The sequence below is a fragment of the Hyperolius riggenbachi genome, chromosome 2, assembly GCF_040937935.1.
Source record: "Hyperolius riggenbachi isolate aHypRig1 chromosome 2, aHypRig1.pri, whole genome shotgun sequence".
Taxonomy (NCBI): Eukaryota; Metazoa; Chordata; class Amphibia; order Anura; family Hyperoliidae; genus Hyperolius; species Hyperolius riggenbachi.
In genome coordinates this window covers 48,141,759-48,168,008 of record NC_090647.1, presented here as the reverse complement: position 1 = coordinate 48,168,008, position 26,250 = coordinate 48,141,759, and the positions used below count along the sequence as shown (strand labels likewise).

The following is a 26,250-nucleotide window of genomic DNA, read 5'->3' as shown; positions in this document are numbered from 1 at the left end:
GTAAAATACGCAATTACGCGTAGTGCAAAACGTAGTGTATGCGGATGCTTATGCCCGTATGCAGAACATTTTACGCATTAATTCCTCTTTCAAATGCTTATACAGGGAACTCTTCTATGCGTACATTCTCCTTTCCAATGCGTAAATTTGTAAGCATACAATCGCACACAGAAAATTAGACGCAAGTAACGCATTCGTAGTTCACTACGCAATACACATGTTAACTAGGCATAGCGTTACTTCGCTATGCGTAAATTCGTAAGCGTAGTTTTGAAACTTCACCTAAAAACTACAATGCATAAATTCGCACTGGCGTAGTTTCTGCTCATCCCTGGAAGGCACACAGTACCCGCGCGGCACACTTCACATCAGGAAGTGACCAATGACGTCATTCTGCATATGAAGTGCTCTCTTAGGTCTGAGTGACTGGGAACAGGGGCGTAGCAATAGCCATAGCAGCTGCTATGGGGCCCTGCAGCATAGGGGGCCCAGGTGGTACTTAATATATTCACCAATAACTTTCTTGTGTTTCCCCACCCTCTAAATTTGCCTCAGTGCCCATGAACTATGTGCAGTGCAGATCGTGTGAGAACGTAAATTGCTCTATTAACTCACATCCATAGGGTACAGGCAAGTGGCGTTGCTCATGGTCTCTAGTTACGCCACTGACTGGGAAACAACTTTGCAGGTGTTGTGGCGCAACATGGGGACAGGCATGGCGCCCATATCATTGTTGCGCCCATGGTGAGAGCCATGGCTTTACCCCTCTAGATACGTCACTGTTCCTATGTCCATGTCACTTACAGTAGGTGATAAAAATCTGACTTGGTTTTGGACTAGTCCATCCCCTCATAGGGGATTCTCAGATGAGCAGCCTCGGCTTACTGCGCAGATACGGCTGTACTTGCACAGGCACGGTACTGCTGCGCTCATACATGAAGAGGGGTGTGGATGCAATATCATAGCATTGGCCCCCACATCAGCGGGGAGGGGGGCCACCCCCCCCTCACTTCGGGCTCTCCCCTCTTAAAGGGGAACTTCAGCCTAAACAAAAACATACTGTCATTAAGTTACATTAGTTATGTTAATTAAAATAGATAGGTAATATAATTTCTTACCCACCCGTTTTAAAAGAATAGGCAAATGTTTGTGATTTCATGAGGGCAGCCATCTTTTTCATGGGGGCAGCCATTTTTTTGGTTGAAAGGAGGTGACAGGGAGCATGAGACACAGTTCCAACTTTCCTGTGTCCTGATCACCCCTCCCAGCTGCGCGTGCTAGGCTTCAAATCTCAAATACAAAATTAAAAAAAACAAATTTGCGCCAAAGCAGCAGAAGGAGAACAACAACATCACAAATCCCATCATGCTTTGCACAGCATCATAGGGAAAATGCCCGGGCAGTTTTCTTCTGTGCAGCTAAAAATGAGGCTTGGGTAAGAAAATCAAAGTTTGATGCTGTGAAACTGTTAAAGAAACACCAAGCCTTTTTAGTGCTGCTGAGCAGATTTTTAGTCTGGAGGTTCACTTTAAATAGGTGGCAGCAGCAGCGGCAGGAACACAGGCATACCTCTGTGTTCCACCGCTGAGGTCCGATCTCTAAGTGCCACATGCTACTTCCTGATAAACAGGAAGTAGTGTGTAGCACTTACAGATCGGACCTCAACACAGAGGTATGCCTGTGTTTCTGCCTTCGCTGCTGCCACCTATTTAATGCTGAAGGGGGAGCCCGAGGGGGGGGGGGGAGTGCCCCCCGCCGATGTGAGGGACAATGCTCTCCCCTCATGCTGCGACCCCTCCTGCCACCCAAAACGGCCCTGGGCGAGCTCCGGGGGGATCCAAAACCCTGTGATTTCTAGTTATGCCCCTTGTCTGTGCTGCAAACTACTCAGAGTACAAGTGGTCCCCTACTCACAAACAATTTCTGTTCCAGAAGATTTGAGTGTGTTGAGTCCTTTGTTAAACACAGTGAAACGTGGATAAATGATTTACTTTCAGACAACTCTGGATTTGGACATATACAAACGGTTGCAAAAGTAATCGGCCCCCTTGAAGTTTTCCACATTTTGTCATATTACTGCCACAAACATGAATCAATTTTATTGGAATTCCACATGAAACAACAACACAAAGTGGTGTACACGTGAGAAGTGGAACAAAAATCATACATCATTACAAACATTTTTTACAAATAAATAACTGCAAAGTGGTGTGTGCATAATTATTCGGCCCCCTTTGGTCTGAGTACAGTCAGTTGCCTATAGACATTGCCTGATGAGTGCTAATGACTAAATAGAATGCACCTGTGTGTAATCTAATGTCAGTACAAATACAGATGCTATGTGAGGGCCTCAGAGGTTGTCTAAGAGAATCTTGGGAGCAACAACACCGTGAAGTCCAAAGAACACACAAGACAGGTCAGGGATCAAGTTATTGAGAAATTTAAAGCAGGCTTAGGCTACAAAAACATTTCCAAAGCCTTGAACATCCCACGGAGCACTGTTCAAGTGATCATTCAGAAATAGAAGGAATATGGCACAACTGTAAACCTAACAAGACAAGGCCATCCACCTAAACTCACAGGCCGAACAAGGAGAGCGCTGATCAGAAATGCAGTCAAGAGGCCCATGGTGACTCTGGACGAGCTGCAGAGATCTACAGCTCAGGTGGGAGACTCTGTCCATAGGACAACTATTAGTTATGCACTGTACAAAGTTGGCCTTTATGGAAGAGTGGCAAGAAGAAAGGCATTGTTAACAGAAAGCATAAGAAGTCCCGTTTGCAGTTTGCCACAAGCCATGTGGGGGACACAGCAACCATGTGGAAGAAGGTGCTCTGGTCAGATGAGACCAAAACTGAACTTTTTGGCCAAAATGCAAAACGCTATGTGTGGCGGAAAACAAACACTGCACATCACTCTGAACACACCATCCCCACTGTCAAATATGGTGGTGACAGCATCATGCTCGGGGGGTGCATCTCTTCAGCAGGGACAGTGAAGCTGGTCAGAGTTGATGGGAAGATGGATGGAGCCAAATACAGGGCAATCTTGGAAGAAAACCTCTTGGAGACTGCAAAAGACTTGAGACTGGGGCGGAGGTTCACCTTCCAGCAGGACAATGACCCTAATCATAAAGCCAGGGCAACAATGGAATGGTTTAAAACAAAACATTTCTATGTGTTAGAATGGCCCCGTCAAAGTCCAGATCTAAATCCAATCGAGAATCTGTGGCAAGATCTGAAAACTGCTGTTCACAAACGCTGTCCATCTAATCTGACTGAGCTGGAGCTGTTTTGCAAACAAGAATGGGCAAGGATTTCAGTCTCTAGATGTGCAAAGCTGGTAGAGACATACCCTAAAAGACTGGCAACTGTAATTGCAGCAAAAGGTGGTTCTACAAAGTATTGACTCAGGGGGCTGAATAATTACGCACACCCCACTTTGCAGTTATTTATTTGTAAAAAATGTTTGTAATGATGTATGATTTTCGTTCCACTTCTCACATGTACACCACTTTGTATTGGTCTTTCACGTGGAATTCCAATAAAATTGGTGCATGTTTGTGGCAGTAATGTGACAAAATGTGGAAAACTTCCAAGGGGGCCGAATACTTTTGCAACTCACTGTAGTATAAACTATGGTATGTTTTATGGATGTTTTCAACGTGCTTTTAAACAACTGTGTTTTAAACTACTTATAACAGTTTATACCAACATTTACCAACAAAAATATGTGAGGATAGGTGCACACATAACATGAAAGGCTGCGTTTTATGTCGTGTGCATATTTTTTGTGTGTGCGCTTTTGCTGCGTTTTGGGGCATTTCGTGGGTTTATAATGCATATGCGTTTTTCAAGTGCTTTGCAAGCGTTTTAATGCGTTTGCGGTTCGCATATACAAAATGCATATGCGTTTTTAATGCATTTTAATATGTTGATGTATTCAAATCACTGAGAAGACAACAGGAAGCGTAAAAATACATCACAAAACAATAAAAAACGCATATCATTGCGTTCCCATTGACTTCCATTATGTGCGTTTTTGCTGTGTTTTCGAAGATTATGCAACAAAACCAGCCTTTTTGAAAAAAATGCATATGCGTTTTTGATATACGTTTTTCCTACGGCCCATAGACTTCCATTCCATCAGCGGCAAAAACGCAGCGTTTTCCGCAAAGCTTGCGTTTCTGCTAACTGTGCACCTAGCCAAATAAAAAACAGTGTTGTATATTTTATACATGAAGACAATTTTGTTTGTATCTCTGAAACATTGTAAGTGGAGTCTTTTGTAAGTAGGGGCAGTGGTGTAGCTAAGGAGCTGTGGGCCCCGATGCAAGTTTTACAATGGGGCCCCCCTAGCACTCTATATATAACAATTGATACGACGCACCAAAACCTGCTAATGGCAACTACAGTGTCAGAGGTGCAAGAAGGGGATGGAGAACAGTTTGTTAATGATTACCACTAATCAAAGTATCTATTAGAAGTGATTATTATGAGCACAGGACTAATAGAGAGCTAATACTGTAATTGAGGGAGGGCCCTTCGGGGCCCCGATGCGGCCGCTACCTCTGCACCCCCTATTGCTACGCCCCTGAGTAGGGGACTGTCTGTACAGATCTCAGGCTGAAAAGAAGAAGAACGGTCAGTATTGGAAATTCAGAGTTGGCAAAAATATGAAATGGAAAAGGTCATGTTTTTCTCTTGTTTGTTTTTATTTTTTTTATTAAAATCTAAATCTGAAAAAATCGATTTGTGCCGCTGTTATACAAGTTTACAGCATTTTTCAAACAAAAACAGAATTTTACTTTAAAAGTGATTAGACATGAATTATTCAAGAGGCTTCTGAACACATAAAAACGCAAGCTCTGCCCATCAGTGTTATATATCACCATAAACAGAGAACTGCTAGTCCACCAACTTTTCATCGGCTGGATATGACTCCTCTGCTATCTAACAGGGAACCTAAATCTAGGCTATGATCGCCAATCATTTCCATCCCAGCGGCACAATACAGCAGAGCCGTGGCGTAGCTAAGGAGCTGCAGGCCCCGATGCAAGTTTTACATGGGCCCCCCAAACACTCTACCACAGTCAAGTCAGCACCACCCTGTATTAAAGCTCTTTATTGGATAAAAAGTAGCATAACAGACATCGTCAACAACAGCAACAGCAGCGCTATTTCGGTCAATAGACCTTTCTCAAGCTGCATAAGATAAATTATCTTATGCAGCTTGAGAAAGGTCTATTGACCGAAATAGCGCTGCTGTCGCTGTTGATGATGTCTGTTATGCTACTTTTTATCAAATAAAGAGCTTTAATACAACGGATGGTGATGACTTGACTGTGGAGGAGTCGTTTGAGTGTCTGCAGTGCAGAGACACTGCAAGTCACAGCACGTCATCTTTCCCCTCCTTGGGTGCTTGCTACACACTGATCTTCCCCCTAAACACTCTATACGTAACAATTAATACGGCACACCAAAACCTGCCAATGGCAACTACAGTGTCAGAGGTGCAAGAAGGGGATGGGGGGCAGTGTGTTAATGATTACCACTATTCAAAGTATCTATAGAAGTGATTATTACGAGCACATGACCAATAGAGAGCTAATACTGCAGTTGAGGGAGGGCCCTTCAGGGCACCTCTGGCCCAAGGGCCCCGATGCGGTTGCAACCTCTGCAACCCCTATTGCTACGCCCCTGCAGCAGAGTCCCCATTATACAGAATTCAGGTAACTGGAAATCTCAATGAACCAGCATGCCTGATGGATAATGGGGACTTTGGGGTGTTCTGGGGGTTTGCTTGGCCTCAAAATACTCACCGAGCCTCCACTGATCCTCCAGTGACGTCCTGCATTACCTTGCGGGCTCCTAGCAGCATCCATGCACACAAGTTGGCGTGTCACATGATGAGATGCGGGTCAGCTGACACTCCGGATTCTGTGCTCTGGGGAAGCCAGAAAGCCGCTAGGAGCCCCCGAAGTGATGTAGGATGTTGCTAGTGAGTCAGAGGAGGCTTGGTGAGTATTTTGCCTGCACCTGGGGGGAGAATTGTGCTTTTTTTTCGCTCAAGTAACCGGCCAAGCACATAAATACGCCATCAGGCGATCCGGTGCCGGGTACTGGGGACTGTGCTGTAATACGATTTGCCAGCCTTCAATGGTGAGATCATTTGATTTAATATGGTGTCTTGCCTTGGCGCACCCAGACAGTTCCCCCTTAGGGCCTAAGCCAGGCATGGGCAAACTTGGCCCTCCAGCTGTTGAGGAACTACAAGTCCCACAATGCATTGCAGGAGTCTGGCAGCCACAGTCATGACTCATAAAGGCAAATGCATTGTGGAATTTGTAGTCCCTTAACAGCTAGAGGGCCAAGTTTGCCCATGCCTGGCCTAAGCACACTAACGCAGTTGTGTCCGCTTTTCAGTTACACATCTATGTTAACAGATGCTGAAAAGCGGACACAAGTGGGCACAGGCCCTTAGCAACATTTCTAAATATGAGGCCTTTTGTCAATACATTATCAGAAGTCATGTGATAACTGGGTGGGGCCTGTTTACCTTGCAAACATCTTTCTATGTCACCGTTTTTTATTTATAAACCTCCAGAGTAATACAAAAAAATCTGAATGTGTCATATAAAACTTGAGGTAAAACATATAGATGAGGTAAGAATCCTTAAAGGACTCCCAAGGTGAAAAATAAAAGCAATCTTTACTTACCTGGGACTTCCTCCAGCCCCTAGAAGTCTTCTGGGTCCCTTTCCAGAGCTCCGTTGCTCTCAGCTGTCCCGCTGGTGGCCGTAAAGCTTCTGCACAGGCGCGTGACTGCGTCCACGTCATCAGGCGCATTGTGCCCGATGCCGTGAGTGCACTTTTTCACGGGTGGCAAGCGGAGAGCACCGGCGAGGAGAGGATAAGACTTCTAGGGGCTGGAAGAAGCCCCAGGTAAGTAAAAATTGTTTTTGTTTTTCACCTTGAGAGTCCTTTAAGTTGTGAAATATAAATAAAAAGTTTTCTCCTAGATCATTTTTCATCTTCTCTTTAAAGTGAATGGGAACCGAAATTGGAAAAAAATAATCAGATACTCACCTATGGAGAGCGAGGCTCTGGGTCCCATAGAGCGTCCCCTCTCCTCTCCCGGTCCCCGCTGTTGCGCTGGCTCCCCCGTAGCGGTATTCGACCATCAAATACCGCTGTTTCCCGGCCGAAGGGTGCTCCCGAAGACGGGCCGCTCTACACTGCGCACGCACCCTCTATGACGCACTCGCACATACGCAGTGTGGAGCCGTTGTCTTCGGGAGGACTTGGCTCCCGAAGACTTTCGAAGTCCCCGCGGCGGGGGATGTGAATGGAGGAGACAGCGCAGCACTGGGGGCACCGGGAGAGGAGAGGGAAGGCTCATTAGGACCGAGCCTTCCCTCTCCTTAGGTGAGTATCTGACTTTTTTTATTTAAATATCGATTCCAATTAGCTTTAAAATAACGTCTCAGCATTTTGCAATTAAAAATGTACCTAAAAAAGTAGTTGAAAAAAGTACTATCTAAATTATTTTGTGTATATTCCTGCTTGCTGGGGGTTTAAAAGGCATTTTATGGACAAGCGGCAATTCACTTTTGTTCTGGATTTTTCTCCTAGGAGATATTTTTTAATCTTTCCTTTAAAGCGGAATTGTAAATAGATTTTATACACATCGTTTCACTTACCTGGGGCTTCTGCAAGCCCCCAGCAGCCATCATGTCCAATGCCGGTCCTGCCCGAGCCTCCGTTCTCCCGCCGCCAGCTACTTTCGGTTTCGCCGCCGGTCCACTGCGCCTGCGCGGCTCTAGCCACGCGTATACTTTATTCACGTCCCCTGCTATTGCAGAGAGGAACGCGATGAAAAGATACGCTTGGTGGGGCTGCGCTGGCGTTGACTTACAAGTCTACGGCACACATAACAAAGTGTACCTCTATGCTGAATCTGAGATAAAATTTAACTTTTATTGTTCAATTAAAAAGTAGTCTGACTGACAATTACATACTCAGAAAGTATTGCAAGGCCTACTCTGTCAGTAATGAACGGGTCACAAAGTAACCCAGGCCCTATAGCAATACCAATAAATATAAAATCACACAACCCCCACCACACAACCCGACATGTTTCACTTCTAAACGAAGCTTTTTCAAGGGAAAAGTGACATTAAAGTGCAATTTGTGATAAGGTGCAAAGTTACATCATTAAACAAGTATAGAGTATGGCCTATAGGCTCATAACATCATAGCAGCCAAACAAATATGGCAGTTTTCCTTCCTTATATACCCTATATGGGGGTGTGGCTAAAAAGCCACCTCCCCGGAGACCAACCCCAACACTCCTCACTCCTGGGCCAGCATTCAATTGGAAGAGAATGCTGTCAATCACATCATCCACCAATAGGAATATGGATACATCCTAGACCATGTGTTTGCATAAACCCCCATATATTAAGCGTTCACTCACACAAAATACATGAGATCGTACTTCTCATGTTGCTGTAAGCCTAAAGAGGAAGTAGACCACCTTTCTAACATGTCCGTGTCCTGAAAACGCTAACAAACTCTCGCTCCGCAAAAGGAGCACTCTGATTGGTTCATTGGGCTTCTCCCCTCTCCTGCGCATCAGCCAATCGGGATCAATACATGCGGTGACGTATGCGGAAGTATTTCCGCATAGTACGCATTGAGGTGCAAACGTCACATCCTCTATGCGGGAGGATGGCCTCGTATTGCGTACTACGGTAGACGCTAGGGCTAAAGCGTTACCATGGTAACACCCCTCCATACAAAACTATGTGAGGGGTCTATGAAAAAAGCCTTCCCCTAGCTGACACTTTAATGTCACTTTTCCCTTGAAAAAGCTCAGTTTAGAAGTGAAACATGTCGGGTTGTGTGGTGGGGGTTGTGTGATTTTATATTTATTGGTATTGCTATAGAACCTGGGTTACTTTGTGACCCGTTCATTACTGACAGAGTAGGCCTTGCAATACTTTTTGAGTATGTAATTGTCAGTCAGACTACTTTTTAATTGAGCAATAAAAGTTAAATTTTAGCTCAGATTCAGCATAGAGGTACACTTTGTTATGTTTACCTGAGTTCAGGATTTGTTGTATATTTGATAAGTCTACGGCACGGCGGCGGGAGAACAGAGGCTCGGGCAGGACCGGCGCGGGACAGGGCTGCTGCTGGGGGCTTGCAGAAGCCCCAGGTAAGTGAAACAATGTGTATAAAATCTATTTACAGTTCCGCTTTAAAATAAGTTTTCAGCACTTTATAATAGAAAAAGAAGGTGAAAAGGTACTCTCAAAATTGTTCTGAGTATTTACTTTCTTGCTGGTGGTTAAAAAGGCATTATATTGACAAGGTGTGAAAATACTACCTAGGAGAATGCGATAATAATTGACCAATGGTCTTTATGCAATTCATTTTTTTTCTCCTGAGTTTTATCTGAGGATATTTTTTTATCTTATCTAAGATATAAGTTTTCAGTATATTGCCATTGAAAAGGTCCTTAAAAGTAGTCATTTTCTTGCATGGTGGGAGCTTTAAGGGCTTGTACCCACTTGAGCGATTTTTTGAGCGTTTAGGGAGCTTTTTAAATCACTAAACGCTCTGCCAATGTAAATAAATGTAACAAATTCCACAGTAGCGATTGTGATGAGAAAAATCGCAATCGCAGGACATGCAGCATTTTGGGAGCGCTTGCGCTTCAATGTAAAGTATTGAGGCGCTGGCAAATCGCTCATGCATCGCTATACATAGCAATTTGGGTGCAATTTTAATTTACTGCAACCTGTAAAAAAAAATTATGTTACATTGAAAGGACCAATCAGAATTAAAATCGCTCACCGCAAATCGCTACACAATCGCTACCAAAAGCGACAGAAAACACTCATGAAATTGCTTACAAAATGCTAATTAAAAATGCTAGCGATTGCGTTAGCGATTTGCAGTGGGTTACAGGCTTAAAGGTGTTTTATTGGTGAGGCTTGAAAACATTTCCAGAAGAAAACGTAATTAGTTATGGGCCAATGTCATAACAAGGCTCGCAATACTAAACAAGATACAACTACTTAATATTGAGGGTACATCTGGCTACCTAATGCTAAGGGGCACCTGTAGCTGCCTATAACAGGTAAGGGAAGTAATGGAGAAGTGACACCTGGGCCAGCCAGCACACTCGCGGTGCGGTCCGGTGGTTTTTTGTTTGTCAACAGCGAGAGCTCCTCCCACGCTGGGGGCTCTCTTTGCACCTACAAGCTTTTGTGAATGGATACTGGGTCACATGACTGACTCATCCAAAGGTCATCTCTTTGGAATAGCTGCATCAAACATGAACATTGTTAGAATAGTGCATAGACTCACTATTCACTTCTACTAAAAAATCTGGGCAAGTGAATAGGGGCTTAAACCTTCACTACTACCTACAGTAATGCTTTCACTTATTTCAAATATATACTGTATTCACACACTACAGGTGTGCTTTAGATGCACCTGCTGGACTGGACTCTACATGTCATGCCTTCCACCTGACACTTGCATGAAGAACACAGATATCATCATACAATGTATGCTTGGTTGTCAATAACCAAACGTAAACGCTCAGTCGTCTTCTACAAGAGAGGCTAGCTTGTTGTAGAAGTGAGTCCAATTTGATCCAACAGTAAACAAAAATACTTAGTTCAATGTCCCCTTCATCGTTGGAATCCGTTCCCCAACAGTATAGATAGATTTCGGTATCACTTCCTACCACCAAGTAAATATAAACTTGTAAAAAAAGTCATACGACTTAAACCGAAACCCTTTGTCAGTTACATGGGGCATGTAGGACACATTATAACCCTTGTCTTTGATATCTACTTTAATACAGTCCAGGAGGTCTGTGATGCCCGGAGTTGCCTTCCATGGCCCAAATTTGACCACAGATTCCTTGTCCATATCAAGTGTGTTTAGGGCATCATGGCACCTGGAAGCATCGTCTTCAGTCCTCACAACACACACAATGACGTTGGAGTACCGTGATGCTATGACCTCTGCCCTAGCAATGCGAATCATCACCTCGATGTTCTCCTGATAGTTTGGAACTCGTGCCAAAAACTGCTTCCTGCCCACTTGCTCCCCAAAGATCTGAGGGGTCTCCTCCAGCTTTTTCACCAGAGGTTCAATCTCATAGAACTGGGCTTCTCTGTAGACCTCCGGGATGAACTGGGTGGGGATTTGGCCATTCCGTAGATACTCCAAGATATACTTGAAATACTTTCCGTCTCGGTCAATGAAATACCTCCCCTCCGAGTCAGTACGGAGCTTTGGCTGCCCATTGAAGAGTTCAAATAGCTTGGAGGCCTGGCATTTCTTCAGCGTCCCCAGTGTTGTCGTGAAGATGTCGCCACCAATGTTCAGCTGTACGATCGGGGACATCTGCAAAGGGAGATCAATGAATATTACTGATCCCAAATGCATGCACAAAATATTGCTTAGGATAGAACTCAAACTCTAATGAGCACTGTGTGATGGGAATATATAAGCAGGTACTCCTCGGATTATCTACAGAAGAAAATATTTTGCATCCTGAATTTCAGGCTCACGCATAAGAAATGCTTCATCTAACCTGGACTTTCACTAAAACAAGCGAATACAAACAAAGAAGTATAGAGCTAACAGACTGCGCTAAAAATGCTGATGATTAAAATGACCTTTATTGCATTAATAATAATATATTGGGAGATTCTTCCTCAATGGTAAAATGTCCATAAAAACAATGTAATAAAAAATTATATGATGGAGAATAAAAATAATGTTGGTATTTGCAATACATAAACCTCAAGGGAAATTGAGTATAATTGAACTGTAGAATGATTGGTTCTGAGCACTAATTGGCCAATGTCTGGAGTAATCTGAGTTATTCAGTGGCAATGTAACTAGGACATCCTGTATTGGACCGTCTCTCGTTGGGAACTAAAACAATATGATCAGTTAGAGGTACCTCATGAGTGTAATGGTGGTAACAGGTATTCCTCCGTGTTAAGTTCCCACACGTCTGGGTCCGTATGGTTGCGGAACGAAGAATGTTCTCGGGAGCCGCTCTATCTCACCTGCCCCGGCCGGCGGCAGGGTGAGAGAGACTGGACGGGTAGTCACGTCGGGCTGGTTGCCCCGGCTCCCTGGGTGGCGAGGATGGTTAAAGCTTGGGTGCACGCACGGGGATGGAACTTCCGTGATCCTTGCACTGCTGTCTGTCGCTGAGCTCTACCACGCCTCCTTCCCTTCTCATAAGTGACGTCACTGATGCAGCCTCCGCTGACGTTTCGGGAGGAACGCCTCCCTTTCTCAAAGCACGGCTGCAGAGTGGGGCTGGAGGCGTGTTGATAAGGCTATAGGCTATATATTGATAAGGCTATAGCCTTATCAACACGCCTCCAGCCCCACTCTGCAGCCGTGCTTTGAGAAAGGGAGGCGTTCCTCCCGAAACGTCAGCGGAGGCTGCATCAGTGACGTCACTTACGAGAAGGGAAGGAGGCGTGGTAGAGCTCAGCGACAGACAGCAGTGCAAGGATCACGGAAGTTCCATCCCCGTGCGTGCACCCAAGCTTTAACCATCCTCGCCACCCAGGGAGCCGGGGCAACCAGCCCGACGTGACTACCCGTCCAGTCTCTCTCACCCTGCCGCCGGCCGGGGCAGGTGAGATAGAGCGGCTCCCGAGAACATTCTTCGTTCCGCAACTATACGGACCCAGACGTGTGGGAACTTAACACGGAGGAATACCTGTTACCACCATTACACTCATGAGGTACCTCTAACTGATCATATTGTTTTAGTTCCCAACGAGAGACGGTCCAATACAGGATGTCCTAGTTACATTGCCACTGAATAACTCAGATTACTCCAGACATTGGCCAATTAGTGCTCAGAACCAATCATTCTACAGTTCAATTATACTCAATTTCCCTTGAGGTTTATGTATTGCAAATACCAACATTATTTTTATTCTCCATCATATAATTTTTTATTACATTGTTTTTATGGACATTTTACCATTGAGGAAGAATCTCCCAATATATTATTATTAATGCAATAAAGGTCATTTTAATCATCAGCATTTTTAGCGCAGTCTGTTAGCTCTATACTACAATACATATTTTTATACGAGGAGGTGGGATTCCTTTAACAGTACTGGCAGCTTGCAGGTATTGGCGCAATACTATCTATATATACAAACAAAGAAGGCCACAGAGGCTTGGGTCTTGTGCGGCTGCTGACCAAGGGGGTGGCTGGTCATAAAAGAGGGGTTGCTACATATGGAATCTAGGCTTTAAATTGAAAAGGAAGGCTGCAAATTGGAAGCAGTGTCGGACTGGGAGCTGGAAAAGTTGAGGAAATACACTTGCTGGCCAAGCAGCAGTATTCTTATGTTGCTGCTCACAGTGAATACCTGCTGCAGGTTTCTATTAGGAGTGATAACACAGGGTTACTGCTGATTGGCCAGCAGGTGGATTTCCTCAGCTTTTCCACCTCTCAGTCCGACACTGCATGGAAGAAGGGAACTACACATAAAAGAGATGGGCTGGTTTACATGGATGTTACACATGAAAGTGGGGGTTGTGCAAGGAATGGGAGCGGCAATTATTGTATATGGAAGGCCTTGGTTACAAACACAAGGTCATAAATGAAGTACCTTGAGAGACAATCATATCTGCGGTAGACATAAGCTCCAGGCTGACCTGCTGATCTCTGGCTGCAGTAGTGTCTGAATTACACCAGAAACAAGCATGCAGCTAATCTTGTCAGATCTGACAATAAATATCAGAAACACCTGATCTGCTGCATGCTTGTTCATGGTCTATGGCTAAAAGTATTACAGGCAGAGGATCAGCAGGACAGCCAGGTAACTAGTATTGCTTAAAAGGAAATAAACATGGCAGCGTCCATATCCCTCTCACTTCAAGTGTACTTTAAGAAAGAAATGTCTTCACAATTCTCCTTTTCTCTGGCAATAAGGGACAGGTGAGCATGGAAGGAGCCATACTGAATTCTAACAATTCTCTGAAAACTTAAAGCAAAGTTGTGAGTTTAATGGAGACAAAAGTTAGATACTTACCAGATACTTACCCTCAGTAAAGGTAAGTCTTTGCATCTTCCAGAGGCTTCCCGCATCCTGCTGCAGACCACTGCTTCTCTCCTCTACAAGCTCTCGGACGCACTCCGGTACGTGACATCTATGGGAAATCTTTCATGCTATCTATTGGAAATCTGTGTGCAGTGTGTGAGGAGGCAAAAGATCCTTCTCTGATCAGAGAGGGATCTATCTAATGGTAGATCTGTTGACAGTTCGATAATGTATGGCCACCTTAAAGGATAACTTAGCACTCATTTAAATTTCAAAATTATACCCTGTGTGTGTGGGGAGGTGCGCATAGGCTTACCGCACTACCTGTTGCCCGGCGTCCTCAACGGTTTGCCCGCTATTCCTGCCATTCTGTGTATCCTCTTCACCGGCGAGTGCAGTCACAGGCAGCCCAATAGGACATGCTGCGCATGCGCAACGCAGTATGTCCAGGTCAAAGGGCGCCAACCAGGATACACAGAACGGCACGAATAGCGGGCAAGCTGAGTAGGACGCCCCCGGATCACGGGACTATGCGCACCTCCGCACCCACACACAGGGCGTCATTTTGAAATCTCCCCATCTCCCCAGGACTAGAAGCGATCCCATCTCTAGCCATTGTTTGTAATACACGCCACTCATTTATAGAATTATACAAAAATCTTGATTTGAAAGCTATCACAAAAGTCTGGGACTGACTTTCACTTTTTGCCCTGATGCCAAATGTCAAAGGGACAGAAAGCAAATGAAAATTTCCCCTGTAGGGACACATATCTTTCCCATCTCTCAGTCCTGTCAGTCATCACAGGCAGTACGCATTGTTTCCTGGGAAACAGGATGTTGTCTTTACATATTTACGGAGGATGCTTGCTCTGTGGAAGCCAGTTGAGTAGGCCTGAGTACCGGTCATGCATGACCACAGGATCTGCTTGTGTATGAAGTCCTGGCATATCCTTGTACAACAGGAGGCCCAAGATTCTGAAGCTGCAGAGATCACTCTCCCCAGATACATGCGACTATTCCACAAACATTTCTTGCAAATCAATAAATACAACTGAATTTTCCACCATTATTCATAACTTGGTCTAAGTGTGAGGTTTTTTCTCCCACTCGCACACCTGACAAAGAACAACTAGCTGGCTCATTAAGTGTCCTTTTATGAAGACCTCTACAAACAGTAGAAGTGCCCCTTTCCCAGAGAGAGGAGGTCATCTTCTCCATCAACGCTGCCTACACAACACAGCATGTTTACACAACCTTGTGGTATGTTTTACAAGAGCGAGGGCTGGGTTTACCATAAGGCACCATAGGCACGTGCCTACAGGCGCCTGATGATGGAAAGGCGGCTCACTCCCCTCTCCGAGTGCCTCCCTCCCTCCTTGCCTTTGCAGAGTCCTGAGCAGAGTGTAAATGAGAGGTTACTCACCCTGCTCTCTACATTCCACTGACCAGATCTCCTTTCAGTTGGGGGTACCTCTAGCTACTTAATACTGAGGTTCCTCTACCTACCTAATACTTGTGGGCTCCTCTAGCTACTTAATATTGAGGATACTCCTGTAGCTACATATGACGGGCACGGAAGTAAAGGAGAAGTGACAGCGGGGACGGCCAGCACACTTGTGGTGCAGTTTGGGGGTTTGTAGGTTTATACAGGGCAAAGTCTAAGGTGTCAGGGCATCTGTGCCTATAATAGGCTCCTGTGAGGTAAATCTGGGCCTGACAAGAGCCAAGGGCTTTACCGTTTTCCATCCCACGTGACTTGACTCACTCTGAGGAGCTGGTAAAACATTACTTGTCATCACTGAGAGGTTTGTAACGTTGTGGTGGGTAAATTGGGTACTAAGAGGTGAAGTACTAGCAGTCCCAGATCTTCTGATGATGAAATGGGTAGTTTACAACAACAACAAAACATTTCTGAAGCGCTTTTCTCACACAGAACCCAAAGTGCATAAGCTTATCTCAGATCAGTACATAGTGATGTGTACAGAGGCATATGTTATGTGATCATAAATGCCAGACTAAACAGGTGGCTTTTGAGTTTTGATTTATACGGGTCCAAGGTTGGAGCTGTCCTGATTGGGCTTGGCAAGGCGTTCCCAAGGGTAGGGGCAGCATAAGGTAGGGGGCAGTTTAACCACCTTAGCTGTATGGACGAGCTCAGCTCCTCCATTACCGCCGCGGTGGATTGCTCAACCCCTGGTGGGTCTTTTTGACAATTTCTTTTTTTTAAAACACGCAGCTAGCACTTAGCTAGCTGCATGTTTCACTCGATCGCTGCCGATCCGCCGCTACGTGCCGCGAAAGAGGGCCCCCCCCCAGATCCATTGCACAGCCTGGCCAATCACCGCCAGGCTGCGCTAAGGGGTGGACCGGGACTCCCCCTGACGTCATGACGTTGATGACGTCATTCCGATCATCGCCATGGCGACGAGGGAAGCCCTAACAGGGAATCCCATTCAGAGTGGGATTTCCTGTTGGGTATGATCGCCGGCGGCGATCGGAGGGGTGGGAGGGGGGAATCATGTAGCTAGCACTAGGCTAGCTATATGATGAAAAAAAAATGCAAAACCGCAAAACAATCAAATGCCAGGGTGGTTAAAGGATTACTTAAGTGAAAGCAGAGCATTGTAACTTACCTGGGGCTTCTTGCAGCCCCCTGCAGTCATCCTGTGCCCGTGCCATCCTTCCGTGACTCTCCAGTGAGCATTGGTGACCCCCTCAAAGCTGGCTGGCCATGGCCAATTGGAGGCTACTGCACATGCATGGCGTGCGCCTCGCACACCCTGATCGCACTCTTGTTGATGGGAGCATTCTGCGTACACGCATTTTTTGCATGTGCAGAATACTGCTGTGCACAGGGATGTGATGAGGAGGCGCATAGCATGCCAGCTTTGAGGGGGTCACCGCTGGTGGCCAGAGGGTCTCAGAAGGACGGTGCGCCACAGGATGACTCCAGCAGGCTGCAAGAAGCCCCAGCTAAGTTACATTTTTTTTTTAATTTAGATTTCACGAGACACTGAAGCAAACTTATTTTGCCTATTTTACCTTATAATTCGCTTCAGTACTCTAATGTTAAGTAATCCGCAGTGTCCCCGCCGCAAAACGAGGGCTGCAGAGCCCGCAGAGCCCTCTGCAAATATCCACGACCAACTTGGTCATGGATTTTTCTGCGCTGAGGGGCAGAGCTTCTAGCTTCAGCTCTGCCCCTCCTGACGTCAATCGCCGCACGGATATCCGCCTCTCCCCGCCCCTCTCTGTGAACGAAGTGTGAGAGGGGCGGGGAGAGGCGGCGATGCGCCGCGATTGACATCAGGAGGGGCAGAGCTGAAGCTGAAAGCTCTGCCCCTTCCAGGAAATTCCGGTGGATTGCCCCCTGGGGATTTGGGGGCTCTGCAGCCCTCGTTACACGGCGGATTACTTGGCATTAGAGCACTGAAGCGAATAAGGTAAAATAGGCAAAATAAGTTTGCTTCAGTGTCTCTTTAAGGAGTACAGTTATTGTAGTGTTGTTGTCACAGGGCCCCTAGTGGCCGGACCCCACAATGCCTTCCAATCGGTTTCAGCACACAAACCATGCAAGCTGTGGTCGCAATCGGTGCGCAGAAACTGCTGGAATTTGTCCGCAGACCGACTAGAAGGGAGCCTGTGCGTTACGGTAATTACAAATTACACACAATTTCAGGGTATAACTGCCACCACCTCTGTTACCATGGGACAGAGGAACCCACTGACTGGCTGAGTCTAGACCTGCAAATAAAAACGGTTAAACACACTCTATTCTGTCTAGCTAGCAACAATAGTAGCGACTCTTCAGAAGCCCAGGTTCAGTTTGTGCGGCTGAATAATAGGGTAGCTGAACAAATAAAAGACGTTAGCGTCCTTTATTAAAAACGCAATATAAATAATTAATATATACAGAAAATCATTAAAATCAACAATTATAGAAACATTAATAGCCAGTATGAAAATCAGGGCCGGTTTAAGCAACAATGGGGCCCCAGGGCAAAGTAAACCTGTGGGGCCCCCCAACAGATACCCCGGAGCAAAAATTGGCATTAAGGGACCTTTTTTGCAGCTGGTATAGTCAGGGTTTGAAGCCCCAATCGGTCGGAGCTCCACATTCTGGCTACCCCAGCCTGCATGGGGGACAAGGGGTTAAAAAGTTTCAGGAGGGGGGACCCCACATAATTAAAAAAAAAATCCCCACACTCTAAACATTAAAAAAAATTGGGAAAATAGGAAAAAAATGCCAGGGATCTTCATACAGCCATATTGCGGCTGTATAGCGATCCCTGGCCAAAGCGCTGCGGCTGCGTATGGGCCCCCTGGAAACCCCGTCAGGAAATTTATTGCGCTTTCGTTTGATGCCTGTAAAATTACACTACCGTTAGATTTGCTACTAAAAGTGACATTTACTGCATTTAAAAGTATACTTTTTTCCTTCGAAACTTTAAAATCGATTTTCTCAAAAACTACAAGGTCTTTTTGAAAAATTGTTTTTTCCTCTTATTCCAAATGATCTCCTTAACATACCCTGCAAATTTAGGGTTTATAGAATTTAAGGTGGATTTGCTATTAACCATTAAAGTCGGCTGGTTTTTAAATGTGTATTTTTTTCCTTTGAAACTTTAAAATCGATTTTCTCAAAAACTATAAGGTCGATTTGAAAATTTTTTTTTCCTCTTGTAGCCACTGGGGGCCTCTACAAGCTCTGGGGCAGCTGCCTCCTTTGCCTCTATGGTAGCGCCGGCCCTGATGAAAATAAAAGGAAGGAGAAAATACTTAGGTTTGTGGAAATATGTCCTTTCTGGGAAAGAAATGCTAAGTCCTTGGTTTCAGAGTGGAGGAATCAGTGTCAAAGTCCAAACAAGCCAGATGCCAGCATGTCCTCAAGCTGGCAAGGATGTAATCAGGATGATGTTTCAAAGTGGAGGACATTGATTTTGGGTCCTCTGCCATTCTTATACCCCTGATCCAGTAGGAGGGAGTGAGGGCGGGAACTGCACACCCCCTTAGAACATGAGATAAGTCCTCCCCCTTCCCCTGGGGACTAAAAATCATATCTAACCATATATGGGCTCTATCTCACAGAACCGTACAGGTCAGGGCAGATTTACTAACATTTTCAGATCTGTCTCGATTTACCCAGTACCTTGGTACCAAACACGAGGGGTAGGACCCCTGTAGTATCACCAGGGCACTTTCGAACTGCCTAACTGAAAGCCCTTACCTCAGAATGTTCTGAAACTTTCTCAGTACCAGCGCCAGGCAAAGCCCGGCACGCTCTGTGAGTTTGGATGGCCTGCCAGCCTTGTAACACAGGAAATATGACAAATATAGCCGTTTATGGATTATTATAGACATCTAGGAATTACAGCAGGTCAGTTCTAGGTGAAAGGCTCTTTGGAGCTAGGACAGCAGGCAAGTGTCGGCTTCCCTGCTGAGATCGGGGCCGAGGAGTCTCACTCTCTCTCCTTTAAATTGGTTCTGTCTGGCTACTTATCTGACTTCACCTAATGGATGGGCCTTTAGCACAGCTGGGTGCCTGGGACATGTTCCTGCTGAGGGCTTCCTGCCATTTGGTAAAAGGAAAAAAAAACTGTCTTTTAAAAGAAGGAATGTCATTCTGTTCACTGCAATGACTGTACAAATCTAACCAGGAAGCGATCAGAAAATCGACAGCACAAATCTTCCGATTCGCCCGCGTTTCTCACGGCTGTTCCATGACAGTTGCGGTTTCAGTTACCTAAGTTGATGGTTAAAAAGACTCAGAGATGAGTCATAAGGCCTTTTTTTTACTTACCCGAGGCTTCCTCCAGCCCGTAAGCACGGATGCGTCCCTCGCCGAGTCGCCGTCCTCCTGCAGCAGTGTTCTCCCCAGGCTCTTTTAGCTGGGTGCTCCACCCGGCTAGTTTTGGTGAGCACTCTTCATTCTACGCCTTTGCTGTAAGCAGAGTTGCGCTGGACCTGCATTACCCCGGTTGCGCCCCACCCGGCTACTTTTTCATGCCACCCGGCTGGAAAAAAATCTGGTGAGAACACTGTGTGGTCTCCCGTTCAGCCGCGGTGAGCCCCGGTAACGGGCTCAGTGACGTCAGTCCGGGTCTACTGCACATTCACAGTAGGTCCACGCATGTGCAGAAGACCCAGAGTGGCTTCGACTAAGACCATTACCGGGGCTCACCGCAGCTGAATGGGAGACAGCAGGAGGACGGTGAGGGACTCAGCCATGCTTATGGGGCTGGAGGAAGCCCCGGGTAAGTAAAAAAGCGGCTTTATGACTCATCTCTGAGTCTTTTTAAGGCTGATTTTTTTTTTACACTTGTAGATTGTGGTGCAATGCGGCGCAAGCTAGCACTGCCCAACACTCACAAACGTGCTGTGCTAGAAGTACGTCACTGGGATTCCCGTTGCACCATGCTCCCATTGTTTACACTTATTGCATCGCCCATTGACTTGCATTGCTGCATAATCCGTGCAGTAGGCACTGATCATGCCGCAACACGATACAGTCTTCGGGTATGTGGTGGCTTGGATACTTCTGGCGCACCGCGTTAAGTGTGCAAGTCTCCATAGACTTGCAGTGCCCTTGCGGCGGGGATGCAGTAGGGGATGCCGCAAACACAGGACAACGCAGGCCAAAAGTGTAAAAGGGGCCTAAAGGTTACTAGTAGTAGTAGTAGTAGTAGTAGTAGTAGTAGTAGTAGTAGTAGTAGTAGTACTAGCAGTGGCTGGATATTGTAAAGGTTAAGGGCTCTGCCTCTCACACAGGAGAAGGTGGCCACTAATGATTCAATCTTTTTTGTCCAATCTTACCATTTCTATGTAATATAAGATTAGTTTTGGGTCATCATGAGCTTGCTGGTTAGTCTGTACCTCTATGTAATATAAGGAACTGCCTAAAGTATCCATCCAATATATTCACTCAGTTTACTCTTTTACTACATAGCTTTGGTAAGATTGGATGCAAAAGAATGGATCATTAGTCGCCACCATTAGAGTTTAATCTTGGCTCAGTAAGCCTTCAGGTCCCTGGGTACTGTACACACTGGAAAGTCATGCTGGGACTTGTGGTTAACCCAAAGCTGGATCATCCATCAGGCAAACCTAGGCAGTTGCCTAGGGCCTGGAGAGAGCCGGAAGGGCAAAAACCTCTCTATTGCCTTTCATCTTAGTTCATTTCTAGGTTACCCTTCCCTTACTGTACTCAAACAGAGGTGAACTTCACTCACACAGTGGTGCAGATGTATAGCGAAGGATGTAATACCAGATAGTGATGGAATACAAATCATTTTGGGGGTTTTACAGATTCCCATCAGTGCCAGAATCGTCCAGCAGTCACAGAACTACAAGTCCCAAAACTCCAAGCTAAGCACACCGGACCAGCATGACATAATCACCAAGCTACTGCAGTTTTTAGGAATAACACCATATTCACAAACTCCCAAGCTTCTGTAGAACTACAAGTCCCAGCAAGGCAGATGTCAGGGAATGCTGGGATCTGTAGTCCTGCCATATCTGAACAAGCAGCAACTATTTTTGCCTCTTGCAGAGTACATGAATGAAACCCTCCACCACTGACCCCTCTGCCCAATGACCCTATATATACAGACAGCATGTAATAACAGGCAGGGTATGCTGGAACCCATAGTGCCACAGCAGCCAGCCTCATAGTGTTTCATCAGGATCTGGAGTGACACACCATGGTGATCAGTTCCTCCATCAATCAGGAAGCAACTGCCAGATCTACTGACACAGAGCATTGAGAAGTATCAGATATTCCAGAACTCTAGGAGTGAAAGAGACAGGCTGATCATGCTGGGACTTGTAGTCCATGCTGTGGATCTGGGTGACACCAGTGACAGCAGAGCTGGATGGCCCCAGCAGGTGTAATTGCCCCAGGCAGGGCAGTAGCAGCAGGATACTCACACTCTGCAGGGGGCTGCTCATCTGCCTGCCCGTGCTCTTGTGCTCTATCACACTCATGGCTCCTCCGCGGCGAGCGGCAGCTGATCTGTGGCTGTGACAAGTGACCACACCACAGGGGGACTTCTCTGTCCCCAAACCTCTCCCCGATCACTGCTCCGCCCAGCTGTGACAACAAGTGCAAGAGGGGCGTGTCTGCTCTCCAGCGGAAGTGCTGCCTACTGCCTAGGCTCTCCCTGCTACACTGACTAGAGATGGGAAGTTCGGATCTTTTCAATGATCCGGATGATTCGAATCGGATCATTGAAGAGATCCGGATCTTTGATCCGAATCTCGGATCATTTTACTACCGGAAGCATTCGGGGGTGAAATGAACAGCAGGACAGGTGTGTGGACAGGAGAAGGGGAGGGAGTGGACACACAGAGAAGGGGAGAAGATGGACAGAGGGCAGGGAGTGGACAGAGAAGGGGAGAGGGGTGGACACACAGAGAAGGGGAGAACATGGACAGAGGGCAGGGAGTGGACAGAGATGGGAGGAGGGACGAGCAGAGAGCAGAAATGTTTGCACATAATACCCACATGCTGAAGTCATATGCTTTACATATATTTCACCTATATGTTCATCTGTACACTTTGAAAGAAAAGGTCGCACAGTGAATGAAAGCATTCCCAGAAGATAAGTGCAGCTGTTTAGTGCCGAGTGCAGGAGGATTATATTGCCTTTCAATCACAGTGTCTGCAAAGTTACTGAGCTATGCTGAGCCAAAAGCTTCCCATGTGATCACTGTGCAGCACTACGGAACAGCCAGCCTATAATGGGCAGCACATTGCAGCCAGTATGTGTGCTCTACACATATCTGGCAGTGGCACCCATGTCCCCTCTCTCTCATCTGCCTGTCCCTGCAAGGCTGCCTCCCCTCCAACAGAGCGATCCATCTCAGCTCTGCTTCCAGGACCCCGCTGCCCGCTGAGAGGGGGCGTGTCGCTCCTGGCCCCGCCCCTTTTGCGATCCGAATCACTCATTTTGATGATTCGGATGATCGACTCATAAAATAGATTCGGATCAAAGATCCGAATCGTTCATGATCCGGACAACACTAACACTGACTGGCTGCCACCTACTCCTCACCCTGCTGCAATGCATGTGCCATCCACAGATCCCTCCTCACCCTGCTGCACTGACTGCCACCCACAGATCTCTCCTCACCCCACCGCATGTGCCAAGCAGAGATCCTTCATCACTCTACTGCATGTGCCATCCACAGGTCCCTCCTCACCCTGCTGCACTGACTGCCAGCCACAGATCCCTCCTAACCCTGCTGCACTGACTGCCATCCACAGATCTCTCCTCGCCCTGCTGCACTGACTGCCACCCACAGATCCCTCCTCACCCTGCTGCACTGACTGCCACCCACAGATCTCGCCTGCTGCACTGACTGCCATCCACAGATCTCTCCACTGCACTGACTGCCACCCACAGATCCCTCCTCGCCCTGCTGCACTAACTGCCACCCACAGATCCCTCCTCACCCTGCTGCACTGACTGCCACCCACAGATCCCTCCTCGCCCTGCTGCACTAACTGCCACCCACAGATCCCTCCTCACCCTGCTGCACTAACTGCCACCCACAGATCCCTCCTCACCCTGCTGCACTGACTGCCACCCACAGATCCCTCCTCGCCCTGCTGCACTAACTGCCACCCACAGATCCCTCCTCACCCTGCTGCACTGACTGCCACCCACAGATCTTGCCTCATCCTGCTGCACTGACTGCCATCCACAGATCTCTCCACTGCACTGACTGCCATCAACAGATCTCTCCTCACCCCACCGCATGTGCCAACCAGAGATCCTTCATCACTCTACTGCATGTGCCATCCACAGATCCCTCCTCACCCTGCTGCATTGAATGCCACCCACAGGTCCCTCCTCACCCTGCTGCACTGACTGCCAGCCACAGATCCCTCCTAACCCTGCTGCACTGACTGCCATCCACAGGTCCCTCCTCGCCCTCCTGCACTGACTGCCATCCACAGATCCCTCCTCGCCCTGCTGCACTGACTGCCATCCACAGATCCCTCCTCGCCCTGCTGCACTGACTGCCACCCACAGATCTCTCCTCACCCTGCTGCACTGACTGCCACCCACAGATCTCGCCTCATCCTGCTGCACTGACTGCCATCCACAGATCTCTCCACTGCACTGACTGCCACCCACAGATCCCTCCTCGCCCTGCTGCACTAACTGCCACCCACAGATCCCTCCTCACCCTGCTGCACTGACTGCCACCCACAGATCCCTCCTCGCCCTGCTGCACTAACTGCTACCCACAGATCCCTCCTCACCCTGCTGCACTGACTGCCACCCACAGATCTTGCCTCATCCTGTTGCACTGACTGCCATCCACAGATCTCTCCACTGCACTGACTGCCATCAACAGATCCCTCCTCACCCTGCTGCACTGACTGCCATCCACAGATCCCTCCTCACCCTGCTGCACTGACTGCCATCCACAGATCCCTCCTCACCCTGCTGCACTGACTGCCATCCACAGATCCCTCCTCACCCTGCTGCCAGGGCCGGTTGTAGTAACAATGGGGCTCTCGGGCCAAAGTAACCCAGGGGCCCCTCGATAGACACCCCCCAACCAAAAAGCCGCAGTAGAGGCCCTTTGTTGCAGCCAAATTTCCCCCCAGGGCCTCTTAGCTGGGCCAGGTGAGTTACTACTCTGCTGAAGACTCTGCAGGGTCCAACAGGGAACAACAATTAAGTTGGAGGGGGGCACCTTGGGGCCCCTACAGGCTCTGGGGCAATTGCCCCCTTTCCCTCTATGGTAGCACCGGCCCTGCCTGCTGCACTGACTGCCACCCACAGATCCCTCCTCACCCTGCTGCACTGACTGCCATCCACAGATCTCTCCTCACCCTACTGCATGTGCCATCCACAGATCTCTCCTCACCCTGCTGCACTGACTGCCACCCACAGATCCCTCCTCACCCTGCTGCACTGACTGCCACCCACAGATCCATCCTCACCCTACTGCATGTGCCACCCACAGATCTCACCCTGCTGCACTGACTGCCACCCACAGACCCCCCCTCACCCTGCTGCATTGACTGCCACACAAAGATCCCTCCTCACCTTGCTGCACTGACTGCTAGCCACAGGTCTCCCTTCTCACCCTGCTGCACTGACTGCCACCCACAGATCCCTGCTCACCCTGCTGCACTGACTGCCACCCACAGATCTCGCCTCATCCTGCTGCACTGACTGCCATCCACAGATCTCTCCACTGCACTGACTGCCACCCACAGATCCCTCCTCACCCTGCTGCACTGAGTGCCACCCACAGGTCCCTCCTCACCCTGCTGCACTGACTGCCACCCACAGATCCCTCCTCACCCTGCTGCATTGACTACCACACCCAGATCCCTCCTCACCCTGCTGCACTGACTGCCACCCACAAATCCCTCCTCACCTGCTGCACTGACTGCCAGCCACAGATCCCTCCTCACCCTGCTGCACACAGATCTCTCCTCACCCTGCTGCACTGACTGCCACCCACAGATCTCTCCACTGCACTGACTGCCAGCAACAGATCCCTCCTCACCCTGCTGCACTGACTGCCACCCATAGATCCCTCCTCACCCTGCTGCACTGCCTGCCACCCACAGATCCCTCTTCACCCTGCTGCACTGACTGCCACCCAGAGATCTTTCCTCAACCTGCTGCACTGACTGCCATCCACAGATCTCTCCACTGCACTGACTGCCACCCACAGATCCCTCCTCACCCTGCTGCACTGACTGCCACCTACAGATCTCTCCTCACCCTGCTGCACTGACTGCCACCCACAGATCCCTCCTCACCCTGCTGCATTGACTACCACACCCAGATCCCTCCTCACCCTGCTGCACTGACTGCCACCCACAGATCCCTCCTCACCCTGCTGCACTGACTGCCACCCACAGATCCCTCCTCACCCTGCTGCACTGCCTGCCACCGACAGATCCCTCCTCACCCTGCTGCACTGACTGCCACCCATGGATCCCTCCTCACCCTGCTGCACTGCCTGCCACCCACAGATCTCTCCTCAACCTGCTGCACTGACTGCCACCCACAGATCTCTCCACTGCACTGACTGCCACCCACAGATCCCTCCTTACCCTGCTGCACTGACTGCCACCCACAGATCCCTCCTCACCC

The 26,250-nt window shown here is 47.8% G+C and overlaps 1 protein-coding gene across 1 annotated transcript; it reads right to left on the bottom strand.

The window, feature by feature from the left end:
• Positions 1 to 9,264: 9,264 nt before the first annotated feature.
• Positions 9,265 to 22,257, bottom strand: KCTD14 (potassium channel tetramerization domain containing 14). Its single transcript, XM_068264840.1, has 2 exons — positions 22,046 to 22,257; positions 9,265 to 11,432 (listed from the first exon to the last, which is right to left on the bottom strand). The coding sequence occupies exons 1-2, from the start codon at positions 22,100 to 22,102 to the stop codon at positions 10,761 to 10,763; spliced, it is 729 nt and encodes a 242-aa protein (XP_068120941.1). The 5' UTR covers positions 22,103 to 22,257; the 3' UTR covers positions 9,265 to 10,760.
• Positions 22,258 to 26,250: the final 3,993 nt, after the last annotated feature.

Coding starts and splice junctions, on each gene's coding strand:
- KCTD14 (XM_068264840.1), bottom strand. CDS start 22,102: ATGAGTGTGATAGAGCACAAGAGCACGGGCAGGCAGATGAGCAGCCCC. Junction 11,433..22,045: donor TGAGCAGCCCCCTGCAGAGT/GTGAGTATCCTG, acceptor CTCCCTTTGCAG/ATGTCCCCGATCGTACAGCT.